The sequence below is a fragment of the Adiantum capillus-veneris genome, chromosome 12, assembly GCF_014529385.1.
Source record: "Adiantum capillus-veneris isolate H3 chromosome 12, ASM1452938v2, whole genome shotgun sequence".
NCBI lineage: Eukaryota > Viridiplantae > Streptophyta > Polypodiopsida > Polypodiales > Pteridaceae > Adiantum > Adiantum capillus-veneris.
Window position 1 is genome coordinate 75,658,793 of NC_140942.1, and position 23,092 is coordinate 75,681,884.

The 23,092-nt window shown below is 44.4% G+C and overlaps 1 protein-coding gene across 1 annotated transcript in view; it reads left to right on the forward strand.

The window, feature by feature from the left end:
* Positions 1-23,092, forward strand: part of LOC147445969 (peptidyl-prolyl cis-trans isomerase FKBP15-1-like) — an 86,684-nt gene that overhangs the window by 47,543 nt on the left and 16,049 nt on the right. Inside the window, exons 4-5 of the mRNA XM_086525296.1 lie at positions 8,405-8,495; positions 8,577-8,681. Coding sequence (XP_086381422.1) covers positions 8,405-8,495; positions 8,577-8,681 — 196 coding nt within the window. The remainder of the gene's footprint in view (positions 1-8,404; positions 8,496-8,576; positions 8,682-23,092) is intronic.

Here is a 23,092-nt window from a genome sequence, read left to right on the forward strand (position 1 = left end):
TCTCTTGGGAGAGAGCAATAGCTACCGCCTTGTTGAGATCCGCTGGGTCGAAGACTTCTACATCAAACTTGATATATTCGTCCAACCCAAAAAGGAAAGCCTCTTTGCGCTCATCATTCGATTTGCGTAATTGGGTGCCGAGGTGCAAAACACAGTTAGAAAAAGACATGACCGGCATACCATTCTGCTTGAGATTGCGCCAATCTTCTTTCAATCGTGCTAGGTACTGAGGAGGCATAAACCGCGCCTTGAGCTTGTCTTGGAAGTTGGCCCAATCGAAGGAAAGGGGTGCGTCTTCGTCGGCTTCCTCTAGGTGCATTGCCAATTGTGCCTCTTGCCATGCATGGTACCAATTGATGGCATCACCGGCAAGGTACATAGCTGCCGTCAAAACCTTGTTATTCCCTGTCTTCTTAGTTGTCGCAAAATAAGCATTAAATTAATGCAACCAAGAATGAATAACTCTAGCATCCATCTTACCATCATATTTATTGAACGTGACCTTCTCTGTGATTGGGTTGTTGGAGTCCGAATCTCGGCTTGCACCACTTGATGAACTACCATCATCATTGGCCGGCTCGGGTTTCGAGGTGAGAACTTGTCGAACCAACTCTTGCATGCGTAGTTCTCTCTGTGCCTCACGCTCTACCTGTCTTTCTTCGGCCGCCAAGCGCGCTTGCTCCATGGCTGCCTGTCGTTCTGCTTTTCTTTCTTTTCGTTCCTCGGCCGCCAAGCGCACTTCGCGATCCAAGGATTCTTGTCTTTTTTGCCGTTCACGCTTCTCGGCAACGCGATTCGCTTCTTGTTGTGCCATCATGTCCATCATCGACTTGACCAAAGCTTCCATAGGAGTTGGTGCAATCCTTGGCGTAGATGGGGAAGGGGGAGGGGAAAAAAAACCTCCTGGTGGGGAAAATTCTTCTTCGCCACTGCCATGCTCATCACCTCCATGCGAAGTATCCATTCCGCTTCGGGTAATGACCATACACTGAAGTCTTGGGTTCATAAGTTCACGAGGAACTTGGGTTTTTGTGAGTCTTGGTTCTTGAGTCTTGAGTTTCTTGAGTTTCTTGAGGGTCTTGAGTCTTGAGGTTCTGGAGTCTTGAGGTTCTAATAAGTGAAAATTGGCTAAAATAGGGAAAATAGGCGTATGCACTGTAAAAATGCTCTTGATGGGTTCGGATGGTAATCTGATGGTCATGCTGTGTGCAACTAGAGGATATGTATCTACTCTAAGTGTCTGGACATGCACGGTCTGCGAACAGACTCACAAAAGTGCCAGAACACTTCCTAATTTAGGCTAACTGAAGTGAACTGAACCCTTGTCATGAAGTAGCTTGTCCACGTACACATAGGGTTAGATGTGCACGTGACAAGATGTAGACGAAGGAAGAAAGAGATTTACTAGGATTGTAGATGACATTGACATCATATCTTGTTTAGATTTTCTTTTGGATATTTTATATATAACCGTCGGTGACTCTCTTTTCAAGCAAACAATTGGTAACCCTATGGGCACCAATTGTGCTGTTTTTCTTGCTAATTTCTATCTTTTTACCTATGAGTTTGATTTTATGGAGCGTCTCGTCCTTGCTAACGCTTGCTTAATATTTTTGCACAAGTTATGCAATGTAAGAAGCTTTGTAGATTATCTTTTTGTTCCCGACGTTCCTTATTTTCAAGATTTTATGTATTTGAATTCGAGTTTTGTAGGTGGAGGAATTTATCCTAAGGAGTTCTGTGAACTTAATTGTAGATTGTTGTGCCTTTTTAGACCTTAAGATTTTTCAGACTCCCTTGGGATTAGAAGTAGATATCTATGATAAGCGCATCGAACTAAAATATGATAATCTAAATATCATCCATATGCCTCACATTTCTTCGAATATTTCTCTTTTAGCTAAGTACGGTGTCATTTGCTCTCAATTATTTAGATTTTCTCGTCTTTGTTCTAGTAAATCAGCTTTTGTTTTAAACTTCAATCGTGCCATCTTATTTCCTTACTCGTTGAGAAAGGATACTCATTCAAAAGAATCATGAAAAACATTCGTTCATTTTGCATCGTAGTAAGTTTATTTTTAATGTTTCTTCTTTTGGAATGTTCAAGATTATGAGTAGTAATTTCAATAAAAGTGGAGAGCTTAAAAACCCACTTATTGTTTGACTTAGTAACACACTATTGTTTTGATCTCTAGCGCTTCTAGTATTTTTACTCTAGCTTGACAAATGCTAGCCTTTATCATGGCTGAGTATGCCCATCACCTTCGGAGGGTGATAGAAACTCAGCTCGTTGGTTTTGTAGAGTACGCTTAAAGCATGAATGACCTCTATACAAACGTGCACCTACTTCTGGGCATTAACGACGTGAGTAAGGATGTCATAGCTGTTGTCCAAGCTATGCATGATAAAGGTCATAATCTTATTCTTCCTGTTCAGACAAGTAGCGAAGTTGAGGACACATGTTGTCAAGTTTGGACCTTTGTACTTCTTTGGTTATTTGCAGCCCCTTCTTCGTAGGTTTGTAGTAGTATTCATTTTTCGATTTCGTATTTAGCTTGCGTTAGGAATTAAGAATTTGTTCTTTTAGAAGTCGTTGTGTGAAATTTGATTTCTAGGATTAAGTTTTTAAGATGCCTTATCCTTTTTTATTTAAAGTTGAGTACTTGTTTTAAGTTAGCCAAGTAAGCTGTGTCAACTTATTTTATTTTTTTTTACCGAGAAAAAGATCCTTCTATTAGTTAATGAAAACTGCCCATAGGGCTACATCCACCTCTACAAGAGAGGGCTACAACAAGCATGATGGGGAGACTCTCCCAATGAAAAAGCAACATATATACAATGAGGCTAAATCAAGAGATGGGAGAAGGGAAGAGCCACACAGGTGGACAGTAGTGCCATCTGAGCACCCCCTGAGCCAAGTAAGCTGTGTCAACTTATTTTGCGCATGCCTTTTCTAAAAACATTTCTAAGTTAATAATGTTTTGTTTTATCTAGTTTTGTTTCGTAGCAAATAAAGTGATATAGTTTTTTTTTCTTGTGTCCCTTGCTTTCATAGTTTTATGAGTACTTTGTTCCTTCCCTCTTATAATTCGTGAGTTCAGACTTTTTCGAACTTATGTTGGTATATGGTTTTATAGTTGGGGGCAATATGGCTTGAGTAATGTATGAAGCGTGACCCATCGGATATCTCCCAAGCCGTAATACATTGGCGTTGTAGAAAAGCTTCATTCACTCGGTAGTCTATTGAGGCATCATGTAGCAAGTGTAATGCATCCCATCTTCCAAACCACTTCTTTATATCTTGCATCCAACCCGTGTTCAAGATCTTGCTTTTATTCGTCTTTTGAACTTTTTTACTTGCTTCCCATGCAATTGTAGGGGTTTTGACGCATCTTTATCATGTACTCGACAACCCTTTCCATGCCCATAACCTCAATTGGAAGAGATCGTGACTCAAGAAGTACGAGCATATATGGTGTTCCGGAGAAAGTTTGTAAGAAAATGCTTTTGGACATTCTCAAACTCTTTCCAAGTAGACTTTGAGATGCTCCCACCCCACACTTCAACTCCATAAAGAAGAACTGGTGTCACCAATGTGTCAAAAAGGTACTTCTTGAGAATCCAACAGTGATGTTTCTCGCATTACACATGTTCTCAAATGCATAATATGCTCTCTTTCCGCCTTCCAAACGATACATAACACATTCATGCCACTTGTTATTGGCCGGAACAGTGGAACCTCAAGGCCAAGGTACTTAAAGCTCTCAACAACTTCAAGTGTCATTGTTGTACACAATGCATAGCTTCTCCTTATGGTTGGTTTTCACAAGCATAACCTTTGTTTTGGATTCATTCACAATCAGCCTACTATGCAAGCAAACTTTCTCAAGGACAACCATAAGCTTCTGTGCATCCTCCAAAGTGTGTGCTAGAAGCACTACATCATGTGCATACAACAAAAGCATGATTATCGCATTGCATATAGTGACCTCTTCAATGCCTTCTTGTATAAAGTCAAGTACCATTTGTTTCAATTGATCAATGGATAGACCAAAGAGAGTTGATAACAATGGACATCCTTGTTTAACCCCAATAGTGCTTGCAATTTTTTTTGAAATTCCTCTTCCCATGCGTAATTGACACACCACCTTCTCATAGATTAGAGAAACCGCAAGCACAAACTCACTTGGCACTTGGAGTTCTTCTATCCTTCTCCACAAATTGTTATGTGGAATCAGAGCAAAGGCTTTCTTAAAGTCCACAAAGCAACAATACAATTGCTTTTCTTTCAACCGACTTTCCTCCATGAGAACACGAAGAGTAACAAGATGATCAATGGTGCTATGGCGTAGACGAAAACCGGTGTTCCTTTTACACGCTGGCCATTCTTTTTAGCCCAATCACTCAATTTTACCTCCATTATGCACCCAAACAACTTTGCCATAAGAGACCCAATCATTATAGTTCGGTAGTTATTTACATTCTTTACATCCCCACCTTTATACAAAGGCTTGACCCAATTAGTACTCCAATCACAAGGCATACCACGTTGAAATGCAAGGTTGAACATATCACACATCCACTCATGTGTAAAATCTCCTGTCCATTTAATCATTTCCGGCTTGATATTGAAGATCTCTCGCTTTGCGAGTGGCCAACTTTTCAAGCCCACTGTACACATCCTCAATAGTAAAGAAAGAGGGCATATATAAAAGTGAACCAATAAATAATATTTTTCTAGCATTTGGTTGCTCATATAGTTGCCTACAATGTGTGTACATAAGACTTAAGTTACCAAAACTCTCAACCCGCTTGTCCCTCAAGTTTCTCCAAAATCTTCCACATGCACATGTCTTTTCTTGGACTGGAAAAAATTGATGCTTTACTTCTCATCTTCTTCTCTTCTTTTGAATCAATGCCTTGTATGTATGCAAATAACTTTGATAGTTGTCTTTGTCCACAGTTGCAGCAAGCTTTATCAAGGACCTTCGAGTATCATGACATTCTTTATCATTTGCGTGATCTATCTTTGTTGATTCCATGGACATGCTTTATGGCAAAGTATTCTTTGGCGCAAGAACAAATAACTTCCTTGAAAGCTTCCCAATGAGTTTCCAATGGTGCATCATGTTGAAGCTTTGTTATCCATATCAACCATTTCAATGTATATTGGTGCCCGTTTGAAATCCATACATAGTAATAACTTCTCTTCCCTTCGCTGAGATTATCATGCTTAGTTGCTTCTCCACATACAAGCTCAATACAAGGTCCGATGGTCAGATTTCGGGGTCCATTGGCTAATCGTAAAACTTTTTATGCAATACATGATGGATTCAGAGAGTAGCGTATAGTCAATCACACTATCCCCATTATGTTGTCTATATGTATATCCATTCGTTCCACTTTACAAAGATACACCATTGGCAATGAGCATACCTATGCTATTACACATGTGTAAAAGTAACTTTCCATAGTGATCCGTGCTCTTTTTCATCCATTGAAATACGATCTTGCATGTTAACTTTCTCCAACACCCTTAAAATGTATGGCATATCAAATGGTTGAGTATCATGTTGCAATGCTTTTGTGTGAGCATTCATATCTCTAAAGACAATAACATCACCTTTGCCTTAAAATTAAGCAATATCCTCCTCTAAGTTAAAAAATGGTTAATCTCTATTCATGCAAGCATAAAAGGGGGAATCATGGTGAGGAATATAGCAACTGGCTACAAAAATGGGTGCTCTTTTTGGTATTATAATTTTCATTTATGCTAGATTTACACTACTCTGTTGCTTCACTTAGGTCTAGGGCATACATGTACGGCTAGTATGTCTCCGAGATGGCCACCCACTGTATTGCTCGGCCGCCCACTTCTGGGCTGGCCGTCCACTTGGTCTGGACACCCTCATATATCTTTTTTCATGCTTGGTCGTGGGGGCTTTTTCTGGCATTGCCCTATCTCTCCTTGGGCACCTATATCTCAGTTATTATCATTTGATCATTGTACGGGTCTTCTGCTCTGGTAGTCATGGGGGGTTGATCGCCCCCTATTCCTCATATCAGTGTTTTGTGTTTCTCTCTCTCCTCTCCTCTCTTACGCTTCCGCACACACGCACTCTCACAGTTTATGCTTGTTATCTTTCACAATTGATACAAAATCTTCCGCTTTTCATGTGAGTCTCTTGAAACTTTTTAAGGGTGACGTGTTAGTCGACAGGGAGCCTAATGAGCAACCTGAAGTAAAAGAGAGCGAGGAGATACTCGTTCCAGAACAGATACCAGCTCACAAGTGAAGAAAAGTGAAAGGTAAAGTGATGCGGCAGTTCGTAGTGAAATTCAAGAAGTATCCGACATTGAATGCGAAGTGGATGGAGGAGGAGGACCTAACAGATACTCCTTAAATACTGGAACTTTACCTTGAGGCTTTCGGTCTAGCTACGTCTATTCCGAGAGATCTCGCAGATCAACAGGATTGAATGTGGTGTAGACGGGACTGCACGAGAGGGGAGTTTCTTTGCTCCTTTGTCAGAGATTACCCAGATGGAATAAAGTCACTGATTTTCCATTGGATTTCAGGGATACTGATGTGCTAAAAATATTCTGATTTATGACTTTATGAATGAAGAACTTTGAAATGGGAATTCCCGAAAATGAATCTGATTTATGTTTACTCTCTCATGTGATTTTGTTTGAGTGAAGGTTTGAAAGACGAAATGACTGCAACATTTCGGTCTTGAGATTCTATGGACATGATTGCAATAAGAATTCAAGGATATTGATTTGCTGAAAGTATTCTGCTTTATGACTTTATGAATGAAGAACTTTGAAATGGGAATTCCCGAAAATGAATCTGATTTATGTGTACTCTCTCATGTGATTTTGTTTGAGTGAAGGTTTGAAAGACGAAATGACTGCAACATTTCGGTCTTGAGATTCTATGGAGATGATTGCAATAAGAATTAGTTAATCTGTCATGAGTGAAGTCCGGTGTGGATATAGATGCGATTGCTAAACACGTTGCTAGGAATCATGGTCCTAGATCTCGATGGATTCTGATTTAAATGTGATTTGATGATGTTCAGTGACTATCGATTTTGTGCAAGTACTGGATTTGTGTTGTGTAGTGCGTTGGTACTTAGACCCTCAGTGTCTATTGAATTGGTTTATGGCTTATGTCTATTTTTGCAGGCGTAATTGAGGGCGATTACAATTCTTTCGGGGGGGGGGAGGGGGGTATATGTCACAAAATACTGACGTGGCATGTCCGCCCAGAATTTGACAAGAATTTAAAGTTATAAGTTGTTCCAACTTATAGGGGTCCCGTTCGATGGGACCGTGGGGACACTAGAGTAATAAAAAGAGAGAGAGAGAGAGAGAGAGAGAGAGAGAGAGAGAGAGAGAGAGAGAGAGAGAGAGAGAGAGAGAGTAGAAGATGCTGACGTGGCAATTGTACGGACGCTCCGCGTTTTGCGTTGGCTGATGACATGGCGACTGTACGGAATTCCATGATTTGCGCCATAGCCTTAGGGCAGCGCCAGCTTTTGGGAAAGATGCTTTTGAGTTTAAGCTTTTCTTGTACTACTTTTGAGAGCCCTTGGGGCCTTTAAATATGTATGGAGAGGGCCTCCTGGATTGAGTTGGATGACGAGCGACCGAGCAGAGAGGACCCTCGAACTCTGTAACTTTGCTCAAGCATTAATATAAAAATAAATACCGAAAGGAGCGCCAGATTTTGGGGCCAATACCTTTGGGCACGGAACTATGCTGGGCCGTGTCGACTCAAGTGAATTGTGATTATATTTGTGAAGTGTTTGTAAGTGATTCTCTCGTGTGTCGTGTCAAATTTCCCGATTTGGGTGTTCAAGTGTGTTCCAGCAAGTACCCGTAAGTCTTCAACTTGTTTGTTTACGGTCTCTTGCAACGATACCAAGTATGCCATGATCATGGCTTCCAATGTCATTGGTTGAGTGGTTGTGTTGCTATCTCCACACTAAGGAGACGTTGGATCATTTTCTACAATGGTTGTGGACCTTGTTGAAGAAGAACCCTTGTTAGTGCTGGAAGACATTGTATGTAAAACAAGAGATGAGAGTCAACTTCCCCGAACTTTCTCACTTCAAAAATGCTGCTGCAGAAAAGCCTTCCATAACTCTTAAAATTTCTGTTTTTACATTAATGCGTAGAGGGCGTCGTGCTCTTTGATTAAGGCTATAGATCACCCAAATCGGAGTTCGGATGAAGAAGTTATGACCGAAAGAGTGAACTGTTGTCTACCAGGTCAAAAAACGGCTGCACGAGAGAGAGAGAGAGAGAGAGAGAGAGAGAGAGAGAGAGAGAGAGAGAGAGAGAGATTGCATGAATGCTTTTCGTTGCTAGCATTGAATTTGTATGCCATATGCAGGGAACCTTAGTTGATGGAACAGAATTTGACTCAAGCTATACAAGGGGTGATCCAATTGAGTTTGAACTTGGAGCTGGTCATGTGATTAAAGGTATGGATTTTTGGACTTGATCTGATGTAATCAGTATGTATAGAACTCATTATTATTTCTTTCTTGCAATTGTATTTGTAGGTTGGGATCAAGGTCTGCTTGGAATGTGTGTGGGTGAAAAGAGGAAATTGAAGATTCCTTCTAAACTTGGGTATGGCGCACAAGGTTCTCCTCCTAAAATTCCAGGCAAGTCACTTCTCTTAGTCTACACAACAGGCCTCTGATGCTATTGAGCATCAATTTGCTCAGTTCTCAATCGCTAAAAATAGAATGTGGTGATGTTTGATGAAAGGAAAGCAAAACGATATTTACAAGTGTCTAGGCTGCCGTTTCTCAGACTCATGTACTTACAAGTAAAAAACCTACAACGTTTTGCAAAACACGCACTCACTATGGGTCAGTCATGGTGGCTGACAGCTTTTCAGCTTCCAAGTTCTGCAAAATGCAGCCCATTCTTCTTTCAAGTGCAATGAGTGAGGGGCAGACGGCTTTGGTTTAGTCAGGAGGCTTTGGTTTAGCCTCCTTTTCCTCGTTCAAGGGGGTTGTTTTATCTGAGCATTATAGCAAGGGGGTTGTTTTATCTGAGCAATAGTGTGCACATTGCAGCTGTTGTGCTTATTTAAGGTGTACGTAAGTGATACCTAGTGCAACCTGGCCCTTCCCAACCATGTGGCTTGGCCAATGCTTGTAAGATGAAGAGTTTTCCTCGTGGGTGCCTCAAATATGCTCGGATTTATGATCTGACATTTGTAGCCATTTATTTCTTATTTTTGACCTTTTATTAAGAAATTAGAGAAAAGGAGGAAAATATGAATGGAACAGCAACAGAGCCAGTTCTGTTTCTGCAAATAAAAACTTGGTATTCTGTCCGTCTAGTGAGTTGAAGCAGAAAGAGGTGAGGTTGCTAACAAGCATTTTTCTTCATCCCTGTGCAGAAGAGAGGAATAAAGTACCACTTAAAAGCTGAAAAATCAGCGTACACAAACTAATCGATCACTACTTATGCGAAAAACTTGTATCAATCAAGAGAGATTAGGGGATAGGGAATTTTCTGCTAGTGACCATTCCTCTGAATCTATGCAACCAAGGCTGCGCCGAGAGCCAGCTTGGGAGCATAGATTCTGGGAATGGTCACTGGTGGATCATTCCCGGCTGTCTAGTGTTGTGGGCAGGGGGGCCAAGACTCCAGGGTTTACCATTCTCCATGCTGACTAGTTGGCTCCAGCAGACTTCACGGCTTTGTGGGATTCTGAGTGCTGAGTTGGCAGCAGCATGAGCTGTTCTGAATGCTGATCTGTCAGGCAAGGATTGATGTGCAGGCTCCTGGTGCCACTGTATGAATATACCGCGAATTATGGAAATAGCCCAAATGGCACATGCTTTTGCACATGATGCTTTGGGAGGCCAAGCTTTTCATGCCTAATGCTTTTAGGTCAAGGGTATTTATATACGCGCCTTGGGAGCTCACTCTGACATTTACGCATATACGGAAGTAGAGACCGAGTCCCCCAGTAGTTGGAAGCAATATAAAAGAAATATCAAAAGAGGCACCAGGGAGCTTGTGGGTTATCCATATGAAAAGAATCATGCGCATAGGAGGTTGACTACTCCTTATTATCCCCATTACGTGGCCATCCAACGGGCCCACTGAATTTTGCACAGTAAACTGCAGTTAATGTATGGCCAGGATGGAGGGGCCCCCCTTTCCACGACCTTGACGAGGATAAAAAATAGCTGTGCATCAATGATTCTACAAGTAGTCCAATCCGCAAATCAGAGTGAAAACCTCTGGTTTGGTGCACACAACTCTGTGTTGCTTTAATATCAATAGGGAAGATAGAATGAAAGCTTCAGGGGCTGATTTGCTGCTAAAGCAGCGAGTTACAGCAGCTAAGTAAGGCTGTCAGAGGTCAGGGCTGAACTGCATAGCTTAAATTAGGGAGAGGAGGGCTTGCTTCTTTTTTGTGTGTGTGTGCGAGAGAGAGAGAGAGAGAGAGAGAGAGAGAGAGAGAGAGAGAGAGAGAGAGAGAGAGAGAGAGAGAGAGAGAGAGAGAGGGGATGAAATGAAATGTTATATTAACGTCTTCAAAAGGCCAAATTGACCTATGAGACCAGAGCGTTACAATGTGGTGGATCTGATACAAAGTCAGAGTAACAAAATGAAATGACAAAATGAAATACTATGAAATCCTAAGCTGGTAGGTGTCAACTAAGCAGCTAGCCAGGATAGCTAAATCACAAGTCACAAGAGATCGAGCATTGGTCACTGGCAGATCTCATCAATCTCCTCCATGGTCAGCAGCCTGACCGGGCGTCGTGCATGTCGATGCTGTGTACTCCTCCGTAGTCATGGGCATTTGGATCTCCCCAACTCAGTCGCTCGGTCGATCAATGTGCCTCTGGTGTGAGGCGATAAGATCTGCTGTGGTAGTATCTCCTCTGGGTGTCCATTGTCTGCTCTAAAGAAGTCTGTGATGTGTCTCTGAGACTGTTTGGCCTCTCCTCTCATCAGGCTCTCTCTATGTCTACGCAGCTCGAGCAGAAACAAACCCAGGCATCTCTAATCCTTGTACCTCATGACTGTGGAGAGTGGTCCAAAGCCCTCTCTGAACAAGCAATGGAAGCGGCCTCGTATCTCAGGCTCTCTGTCACATAGGGGGCATGTCCTGGCCTCTGCTTGTACTCCACTGTATCTCCCAGTCTCGATCCGCAACTGGTGTGAAGATGCGCGTATCTGGCCAATAGCACACCGTATCCCATGAGACAAGTGGGTGCCCATGTATTTGGGCCTCGTCACAAAACCGTCCGCCGTAAGCTGGAGAAGATGCTCTCTGTAGAAAGCCATCTTCGTGCCCAGCGCTTGTGTTGGTTGTACCCATGTCCTCCTGGTGTCTAGCTGAGTCAGGTCCTGGCGAATGGGCCTGGTGATCTTGGACTGTGTAAGCATCAGGGAGGGTGCATCTAGTGAGTAGTGGAAGGGGGGCAATCTATCTATACTGAACCCATGCGTCTGGAACCATGATGTCATCTCCCCATACCAACATGCTGTATCTCCCTGCATGGCTAACTGTCGAGAGGACTCAAGTGCAAGGCGGGCGTATTTGTCTCTGGGAAGTTCCCACATGCGGTGTATAAAGGAGACAGATCTGGTGAGCGCCTCAACCACTAATGGGGGGGCAGCTAGCTCTGCTCGGATAATGGCACGTGGTACTGAAGCCTTGGCTCTAATGAGCCGCGAGATCATAGAGACCAAGGGCTTCTCCATGTCCCCCCACCCATCAATGCGACCTGTCCTCCCGTGATGATCCAATGAAGGCTCCCAGATCTCAGCTCCATAGAGCAATGTAGGAGCCACCAAAGTGTCAAAGAGCCAGAGCTTCGTTCGAGGCTCCTAAAATTGAACCTGTGAACACATCCTCTCCAATCTACCCAATGCCGAATGGGCTCTGGTCAATCTAGTCTCTGCTGCTCTCCTTAGTGAAAATGCTGGTCCACTAAAAACCACTCTGTATACTCCACTGTCTCCTGACCGTATGTGAATGCGGGCGCTGACCTCCTGATCCACTGTGGGGTGGTATTAAATACCATGACCTTGGTTTTACCAAGGTTGACAGACAGACCACTTTCATGGGCAAACCTATGTAAAGCATCCAAGTGACGTTGCATCCCCTTCGGAGAGTCTGAGATCAACACAATATCATCAACATATAACAACAGTGGAATCCATGTCCCTGCCAGCGGTGCACCTCTATCCCCATCTCTCTCAATGTAGTCAGAAACCTCATCCACAAACATACCAAATAGAGTAGGAGAAAGCGGACAACCCTGCTTCACCCTAATAGTGGAGTGAACCGGTGTAGATAGACTCTTTGAGGTGCGTACATGCCCTATTCCTGATCTGTACAATGCCATGATCCCCCAAATGAGCTCTGTGGGTACTCTCACCTCCTGTAATCTGTGCATCAATACTGTGTCAAATGCTTTGTGGAACTCCACAAAGATACAATAGATCCGTCTCCCACGGGATCTGCCCTGCTCGATGATGGCCCTGAGTGTCTAGATATGGTCAAGAGTAGATGTAAAGATGATGCGTATTGACCCCAAGTCTCTGTAGAGGTAATGGCGGGGGGGGGGGAAGACAACTCATGAAAGAGCTGTCATGCCTCGCGAGTCCTGACTCAAGAACAGCTGGTAGAAACCTTGCTCTAGTCAAGCCAAAAATGCCCTCTTCTTCCGCTGCACTAGGCGTCGGAAGTCAATCTGTGACTGTCTTTGAGTGATGTCCCCCAAAAGCACTTCCCTCTGAAGTCTAGCTCTAGTCTGGCGGCATTCCTCATCATACCAGCTTTCTAAGGCATGCTCCCAGAACGGCGTTATGCTTAGGCTAGGTGTGTGGGTATGCCTCTACTGCTGCATCATATAATGTCTGTATCAGTATAGTAGTAAGCTCCTCCAAAGTTCGCCTTGGCTCCTCAGTGCATAGGCGTCTGTAGATCCCGTCTATGTATACAGAATCCGGTCTCCCGTGTGAAGGTGTAGCGAGTAGGGGCTGCTACACGTGGACTGTGTGCTACACTGAACTGGAAAGAGATGGTCACGACACAATAGTATGATCCACTACCACCCCTACAGGTCTGTGCCCAGCTATGAGATCTTGGATACTAGAGATAAGTCTTGGTTGTGCCATGACATAATCCACTGTGCTGGCTCCGTGTCTGTGTGGAAATCATGTGAAACCTCCCGCATCGGGAGATCTTTGTAGGCCATTCAAGATGGCCAATCCATGTGCAGTCCCCATGTCTATCAAGTGTTGTCCATACTCAATATGTTCCCCATCCTGTGATAGTCTAGATAGGCCCGTCTCTGCAACATCCAACTCTCTCAGCATCTCCTGTGAAGTATCATAAAATACTGTCTGATGATGGGCAATCCTAGCATTGAAGTCCCCTAGAATGATAATGTCACCATCTCTAGAGAATTCCCATATGTCATCATCCAAAATAGAGAAGGGGGACTGTCCTCTGGGTGGTGCATATACTGACGTACTCGGGGGAAAGTAGCAAATAGCAATGTAAAGATATTTGCCAGTCTTTGCTCTCAATCTCACCCACATGTACCTAGCTTGCTCATCCCTGTGAGCTATATGTATCAATGGCTGCAACTCCTCCCTGGATAACACTGCCACTCCTCCTGAGCCCCGCCCTCTGTGCTCTGATAGTGTCTCTTGTCTACAACCCTGCCCTCTGTGCTCTGATCGTGTTTCTTGTCTACAGGCTGTCTCCCATCTGTATCCACTAATGTGAGGCATAGACTGCCCAGGGGCCTCATGTGTCTCAGAGTAGAAGATGATGTCTCTCCCACTAAAACTCTCCTCAAAAGCACCCACATCAAGACGCATAGATCCCTTACAATTCCAGGTAGCAACTTTGAGTGTGGCCCCATAGGTCTCACACCATCATGTGGAGCGTGGTTCCAATATCACCACTCTTCCATCTCAGTAAAAAGCAATCTTACCTTTTTCCCTTGCCGCTCTAATCTCTGGCATTACCTCTTGCATATGGGCGACCTGTGAGAGGGTAAGGTCATCCCCAAGAAAGATGCCCGTCTTCTTAAGAGTTGGTCTCTTCTTCAAAAAGGCCTCCTTCGCTTCCATGGAGGGAAAACGAAGGATAAGTGCCCTTTCTTTCGAGGTTTCCTGAAACCGGCCCGTGGGGCGGTTGTCGTTGGCTTTCACCTGAAATTCCTTACTTTAGACACACACGCAGAGCACTTTGCAAAGAGAACCTGCGACGGGGATTAACACTTGAATACACACACGGCTCGGAAGCTAGAATGCCCCGAGCAGACGCCGACAACCTGTAGGCCCCAAAATTGGCGCCCCTTTCGGTATTTCTTTATTCTTTAGGAGGGTAAATTACAAAGAAGAGTCATGAGAATCCTTCACCTGTATCTAGCTAGATACCATCTGATTTGGCCAAATTTTGGCAGCATAACAACCCCAACACTTGCGCGAAACCAATTCCCCTGCTAGAAATCACTTCTATTGCGAATACCCTCTAATTCCTGCCCAAAAACAGTAAATTCAGCACTCTGTATTTACTGGTTTTTGCCCTGTTTTCAGCCCCAAACAGTCCCCTAACTGTCCTTTGCCAGTGGGGCACGATTCCCGAGGGTTCTGACGTCCGTATGGCTGAAAAACAATCAATTTTTTGGGCATACACAGCGCTGAATTTGCACCTGTATGGTGAGGTTATGACCCTCACCGGTGCCTGCTTTAGAGTAGCAGCTAGCTACCCGTGTTCCTTCTCAAGGAGGCTCTTGCCTCAGCACAAAAGCATGAATCCACACAGCTGTACATCAATCAAATGAAGAGCCCTCTTGTGGGGCATCACATAACTGCACGTAGAGGAGAGAGAGAGCAGTGTGTAGCGTGCAGGGCATCACTCCTAGCACATGAGAGGGAAAGAAAGCACTCCATAGCTCTTAACCTGTGACCAGTTTCTCAATGAAGTATCCCCCCAAGCATAAATCGAGTGCCCCCTCTTTTGCCCTTGACCTGTAATGCATCTGTGAACAAATAGATGCAAAAGGGGAAGATTTCCATGGCTGCCAAAACCTGCGTATCGCTGAAAACGCAGCAAAACAGCCCTGTAAACACGCATATGATGCCTTCCAATGCTGAAAATGAGCTCCTTGGTCCTAGATAAAGTCATGGGAAGCTCAAAAATGGAGAGAAATGGATGTAAATCACAGTTATCAGCCTCCAGAACTGCTCCAAAGAGTCAATTACGAGTTCTGTTTTCCCAAACTTGGTAAATTGACCAAGAAGTGCCAGTTGGCACTCATACATGCAATTTCCCCACATTGGGCTTCCTGCTTAAAAATCTCTCAACTGGTGCATCAGTTGACTTTGTAGCAGAGTAATAAAATGTTCCCCTTGTCATTCTGAAGGTAATGACGCGAACACATTTCATGGCCCAAAATAGCAGTTCCCTAATTTTTACGAGATGCTTTCGCTGGGCTCCCATTGGTCATCTGACCATCTATCCTCATTGGGACCGCATCCAAAAGTGCAATGTGGCCCAACTGTCGGATACTTTCTGTTGGTGATCCCACCTTGACTTTATGCCTTTATTGAGTTCACTTCCTAGTATCCACCAACTTGCTAAGTGCGACGGGGGGACCTACATGATCTTGAACTGAGCCTAGACATCCTTTTACTTTACAAGTTCCAATGCGGACCAACTTTCCGTCTGCAGGTGAAACTACCATTCACATTGGCCATACAATGTCCGACCATTTGCAACTTCAAAAAGAGGGTCTCAAAAATTAAACAAAATTTATTGGAAAGAAACCAACAACGAAGGTTAGCAGTTGCCACGTCCTCGTGACATACCCCCCTCTGGAAATCGCAAATGTCCTCGATTTCATACCATAAATACATGCCACTGATGATCTTGTGTTGTTAGCACTCTTTTATCTTCGCATGTATCGGCAAGAAAGGGTTATAACACATAGATACAAATGACTTAATGAGACCTTCATACTTTTGTCATTTCCATCTATTACACTGAATTCATATGTACATTTGATGTGCTAGCCCTATCATTACCCCTCCTTTACACATGTTGGGTTGGGGCATAAGTAGGCTATAACCCAAAGGCCTCAAGCTAAAGCTGCAATACATTTGGTGACTCTCACAGTTTCTGCTCTTCCATCCACTTTCCATCCATAGGTGGATAGTTCTTGAACTTCACCACGTAGCATCTTGCAACGTGTCCCTTAACTTTTTACCTGTGCAAAAGGCTCTTGCCTCCGCAAACAAGCATAATTCCACAACATTGTGACATACCACCCATGACCAAGTAAGCTCAAATTTCAAGATGATTTAACTATGCGTCAAAGAATCCAAGCAATCGCCTCAGAGAATCAGCAAGCAGCGTGTCACCTGGCAAACCCACATTACTCCCGCATGAGATCTAGTGGCCAATCTACTACCGTGAGACCTCTCCCTATCTCATCTTGGTTCATACTTGCAAACTCTAAAAACGCAGCAAAAAATCAGCCCTAATTTGATCACTTTTTGGTAGGGGGAACATGTGGAAATTCCCGTTTGTCTAGTGAAGAGGAACCCTCTTCCATAATGCCCTTACATTTGTTGGCCACAGTATAATCCAGCGTTCCTGTACTCTGTGCCTTTACCCAAAGCAACCGAGGCTCACTCTTTGAGGAAAAAATGATTCAAATCCCGGCAATGGAACCATGAAACCGGCCCGTGGGGCGGTAGTCGTTGGCTTTCACCCGAAATTCTTTACTTGAGACACACACACAGAGCACTTTGCAAAGAGAGCCTGCGACGGGGATTATGAAACCGGCCCGTAGGGCGGTAGGCGTTGGCTTTCACCCGAAATTCTTTACTTTAAACACACACACAGAGCACTTTGCAAAGAGAACCTGCGACGGGAGTTAACACTTGAATACACACACGGCTCGGAAGCTAGAATGCTCCGAGCAGACGCCGACAACCTGTAGGCCCCAAAATTGGCGCCCCTTTCGGTATTTCTTTATTCTTTAGGAGGGTAAATTACAAGGTAAGGTCCTGGGAATCCTTCACGTGTATCCACCTAGATACCATTTGATTTGGCCAAATTTCGGCAGCATAATAGCCCCAAAACTTGCGCGAAACCAATTCCCCTGCTGGAACTCGCTTGCACTGTCGTATACCCTCTGATTCCTGTCCAAAAACAGTAAATTCAGCACGCTGTATTTACTGGTTTTTGCCCTGTTTTCAGCCCCAAACAGTCCCCTAACTGTCCTTTGCCAGTGGGGCACGATTCCCAATGATCCTGGCGTCCGTATGGCTGAAAAACAGTCAAATTACAGCGCATACACAGCGCTGATTTTGCACCTGTACGGTGAGGTTATGACCCTCACCAGTGCCTGCTTTGGAGCAGCAGTTAGCTACCCCTGTTCCTGCTCAAGGAGGCTCTTGCCTCAGCACAAAAGCATGAACCCACACAACTGTACATCAATCAAATGAGTAGCCCTCTTGTGGGGCATCACATAACTGCACGTAGGGGAGAAAGAGAGCAGTATGTAGCGTGCGGGGCATCACTCCCGTCACCATACTGTACATAGAGGGCAAGGTAAGCATTCCATAGCTTCTGTACCTGTTGCAATCCGCCTGTGGCTGAAAATGGCGCCCCCTTTGATGATGTGCAGCTCGTTTTTGCCTCCCAGAGTGGCAGAATCGCTCACAAGCTGACACGTCGCCCAGTTTCCGAGTTTGGGCTTTCCCTGCTAAAAATATCTCAACTGGTGCGTCAGTTGACTTCGCGGCAGAGTTGTAAAGTGTTCCCCTAGTCATACCGAAGGTAATGACGCGAACACATTTCGTGGCCCAAAATAGCAGTTCCCTAAATTTTAGGAGATGCTTCCGTTGGGCTCCCACTGGTCTTCTGACCATCTATCCTCATTGGGACCGCATCCAAAAATGCAATGTGGCCCAACTGTCGGATACTTTTTGTTGGTAGTCCCACCTTGACTTTACGCCTTAATTGAGTTCACTTCCTAGTATCCACCAACTTGCTAAGTGCGACGGGGGGACCTATATGATCTTGCTCTGAGCCTAGACATCCTCTTACCATACGAATTCCAGTGCCGACCACTTCCCGTCTGCGGGTGAATCTACCGTTCACATTGGCCATACAATGTCCGACCGTTTGCTACTTCAAAAAGAGGGTCTCAAAATAAATAAAATAAACCCCATTGGAAAGAAACCAACAACCAAGGTTAGCAGTTGCCACATCTCTGTGACATGGTTAATAACTGCCACGTCCTCGTGACATACCCCCCTCTTGAAATCGCAAACGTCCTCGATTGCATACCATAAATACACGCCACTGATGATCTTGTGCTATCAACACTCTTTTATCATCGCATGTATCCGCAAGAAAGGTCGTAACATACATAGATACAAATGACTTAATGAGGCCTTCATACTTTTGCCATTTCCATCTATGGCACTGAATTCATATGTACATTCGATGTACTAGCTCTATCATTACCCCTCCTTTGCACACGTTGGGTTGGGGCATAAGTAGGCTGTAACCCAAAGGCTTCAAGGTAAAGCTGCAATACATTTGGTGACTCTGACAGTTCATGCTCTTCCATCCACTTTGCATCCATAGGCGGATAGTTCTTGAACTTCACCAAATAGCGTCTTGCAACTTGTCCTTTAACTTTTCTGTCCTTATGTGCCAAAACTTGCTCAGGTACCAGGATCTCATCAAGTTCCTCAACTTCTGGCTGATCCTCAACTGGCATATCTTCTGGCACATCACCCACGAAGGGTCTTAGAAGACTCACGTGAAACGCATTATGAATCTTCCACGCATCAAGCAATTTCAGCCTGTAAGCCACATCGCTGATCTTGTCAAGCACTTGAAAAGGCCCATAGTAACGCATGCTGAGCTTAGGAAACAGCCGTTCCTTACCCTTCATCTTCTTTAACCTTGCCTTTTCGAACCTTAAAAGAACCCAATCACCAGGTGATAGTAGCAATTCACGACGGTGACGATCAGTAGCCTTTTTTTGTTTTGCCTGAGTCTTCTCCAAGGCAACTTTAATCTTCTTATACATCTCATCCATGTTCTCAACATATCGATCTGCCTCAAAGATCTTGTCCTTTGTATGCAAAATGGGAGGAACCTTTTTGCCGCCTTCAACAATTTCAAAAGGTGCTTTGCCAGTAGACGAATGCACCGTATTATTGTACGCATACTCAAGCATAGGAAAATACTGTTCCCATTTGCCCTTATTATCTGACACATAGCATTTCAGCAGATCTAAGACAGTAGAATTGGCCTCTTCTGACTGTCCATCAGTTTGTGGATGAAACGAAGACGAGAACTTGAGCGTAGTACCGATGTTCTCAAACAATCCTCTCCAGAACAAACTGGTCATGCGAGGATCACGATCACTGATAATCAATTGTGGCATACCATGGTACTTAAACACATTGTACATGAACAAGCGTGCCATCTGATCAGATTTTATCTTCTTCCTGACAGGGATAAAATGGGCCTGCTTGCTGAACCTGCAGATAATGGTCCATATACCATCATTCCCTGTTGGCGTCCTTGGAAGATCAAAGATAAAGTCCATAGCAATGCTTTCCCATGGCTTATCCGGAATCGGCAGTGGTTGTAACAACCCTGGTGCCTTTTGCCTGTCAAACTTGACCTTTTGGCAAACTATGCATGCTCGCACAAAGGCATCCACATCTCTCCTCAAGGTAGGCCAATAGAAGAATGTCTCTACCGCCTTAACTGTCGCATCAATGCCACGATGCCCTGCTTACGGTGGGACATGACTCTCTTCCATGACCTTATGTCGCAGTGGCCTAGTGACACAAAGTCTGCCATGCATCATCATAAAACCGTCTCTGAGGAGGTAGTGCTCGTGATGTTGCCCCTCTTGTAACTGTTCAAAGATCCTTGCAAAATCTTCATCAGCAGTATACTGTTCCTTCATGTCATCTAACTCATGATGATAAGGAATTGACACAGCTGAAATTTGTGGCTTTCTTGATAACGCATCAGCCACAACATTCTTCTTGCCTTCCACATGCATAATCTGGAAGTGGAACATGGAAAGAATGTTTGCCCATCGCATATGCTTTTCGGATAACTTTGACTGTGTCAAGAAGTATCGCAAGGTCTGATGATCTGTTTGGACAACAAAATCAGCACCTAAGAGGTAGTGCTTCCAGCTAGAAAGCGCATGAATCACGGCCAAGAGTTCTTTCTCATAGACTTGCATAGTCCTCTCTGGCCCTTGCAAAATTCGGCTTTCATATGCTACTACCCGTCCATCTTGCATTAGCACTGCTCCGATGCTACTGCCACACGCGTCACATTGGACCACAAATGACTTCCTGAGATCTGGCAAAACAATAACTGGATCTGAAGTCAACTTTTCCTTTAAGAGACTAAAAGCTGAAATCTCTTTTTGGGTCCATCTGAAAGTGACCTCTTTCTTTTGCAATGCGTGAAGAGGCGATGCTATCTCTGCAAAATTTCTGATAAACCTTCTATAGTAGGAACACAATCCCAAGAAGCTTCTGACATCGTGCACAGTCTTCAAGTCTGGCCATGTCTTGATAGCTTCGACCTTTGCGGGATCCATTCTAACACCATCCTTTGAGACTATGTAGTAACCTGTGACTGCGCAGCTCTTCGAACACAATGGTCAAGTGACGCCTATGCTCCTCTTCATTCTTCGAATACACAATCATGTCATCGAAGAATGTTCCAACAAACTGTTGATGCGAGCGGAAAATCCGGTCCATCATTCTGTTGAACGTGGCAGGAGCATTCGTTAGCCCAAACGGCATCACTAGAAACTCATAAAGACCAAATGTCGTTCTAAACGCAGTCTTGTGCACATCCTCTGGGCTTATACGAATCTGATGGTACCCACTCTTCAGGTCTATCCTGCTGAAAATTGCAGCACCCTCTAAACGATCGAGAATATCATCAATGCGAGGAATAGGAAACCTATTCTTGATGGTATTCTTATTCAACGCACGGTAATCAATACACATGCGCCATGAGCCATCCTTCTTCTGCACTAGGAGCACTGGGGAGCAAAAGGGTGAAGAACTAGGCTGAATCAGCCCCTTCTCTAATAACTCCTCAACCTGGCCCATAATCTCTTTCTGTTGCGCCGCACTAACGCTGTAGGGAGGTCTATTTGGTGGGCTACACCCTGGCACCAAATCTATCCGATGGTCCTCAGGTCTCTCTGGCGGCAATTGCGACGGTAATGAATCAGAAAAACAGTCACTAAACTTTTGCAAAAATGCTGACCTTTCTTTATCTAACACAGATAAATTTGACTGATCCTTATCTGAGACATCACGTGCAAAAATCAAGTACACAGAAAGATGATTCTTTATTACAGAAGTGATAGCAGAAGCAGATACAATAGGGACTGACTCTCCTTTAAGCTTTACATCCAAGATGTGAGTTTTGTCCCTATGCTGTACAGTGATCTTTTTGTTGTAGGCATCCAAGACTCCATGCACTCGGAACATCCACGGGATCCCCAACAAGGCGTCACAACCTTCCAGCGGCATGATGTAAAACTCTTCAGTGTCCACATACGACTGAATATGCAGACGCAGTTTTCCAATGATGGGAGTAACACACTCTGAGTGGCCAGGACATGCCAACCCTGCCTCTGCTGTGTACCCCATCTCTTCAGCTTTGATGCCGAGCTTCATAGCTAACTCTGGTGAGATAAAGTTGGCTTTGGCACCTGGATCAAAGAAGATGAGTGCCGTCTGATCCCTAACTTTACCCCATGCCCTGCATAACTCACTGGCATCTGTGCTGGGCCTGTCACCCACCATGTCTGGCACTAAACCTGCCGTGGGTTTTGGCTTCTTGCCTTTCTGGTCTTCTTTATCCTTTGAGTCAGCTGGCCTTTTCCTTTGTGGACAATTTATAGAAATATGACCAGGCTGCTCGCATATAAAGCATTTGTTCTCAGCCATTAGGACCTTCTTTTCCTCGAGCGACTTGCGCACAAAAGGCTTCCTTTTCTGTTTCTTTGCCTGCGCTCCAGAAGTCCCAGCTGAATCCTTATCTTTGGTGGCCTGTTCAGACCCCTGTGACGCATCAGGAGCCGTTTTCACAAAGGGCTTCTTCGCTGAATTTTTCTTTTGCTGCCCTCCTTTATCACTGCTCGGAAATCCACTGTCCTCTCCTTTTAACAGGGCAAGACCAGTGTTCGCAACTTCCATAAGCTGAGTAAGGGTAGCCACTCTATTCTTTGTACAGTAATCGCGAAGCCCTTTAGGCAGCCCACAACAATACTTCTCTATCTGCTCTGTCAATGGCACAAATCTGTAGGTCACTGAGAGTAATGCTTACAAAACCTCCTATTGTACTCCAGCAAGCTCTTGCACGAAGTTGCCGTAAGCTGGTGCCAATCTGTCAAGACATCGGCTTCAAATTCATTTGATAGCCAAGCAGATGCAAACATTTGCTTGAAGTAAACCCAAGTGGCGGGTGCCTGTCCTTGCATTAACAATGTCGTCCACCATGTAAGCGCATTGTCCTTTAAGAAAGTGGCAGCTTTTCTGACCTTCGAGGCCTCTGTAAAATTCCCTCCCGCATAAGCTGTATCAAACTGTTGGAGGAAAGTGAGTGCCTTTGTCTTGTCCTCGAAACCACTGAAGGTACTGAACTTTACTGCTGCACCACCCTCTTTGTAAGCCTTCGGCTTCTCTAGTGCCCCCAAATTGTCATACGGAATGGTCTGCAACATGGGCACTGTACTAGGCATGATCGGCACGTGTTGGCCATTCACATTTTGCGTCAGAGGTGCGATATCTGGCTGCTGTCCAGAAAAACCAGCCATGCCAAAATGACCCTGTGGCACCCCAAACTGGCCCTGGTTGCCGTGGAAACCTTGCTGCATGCCGATAGTACCATACATGGGGTTTGGCATGATGCCTTGCATACCCCCGAACACTGTTCCTGGCATGTACGGCTGACTTCCAGACGCATAACCAGCCATACTTTGGA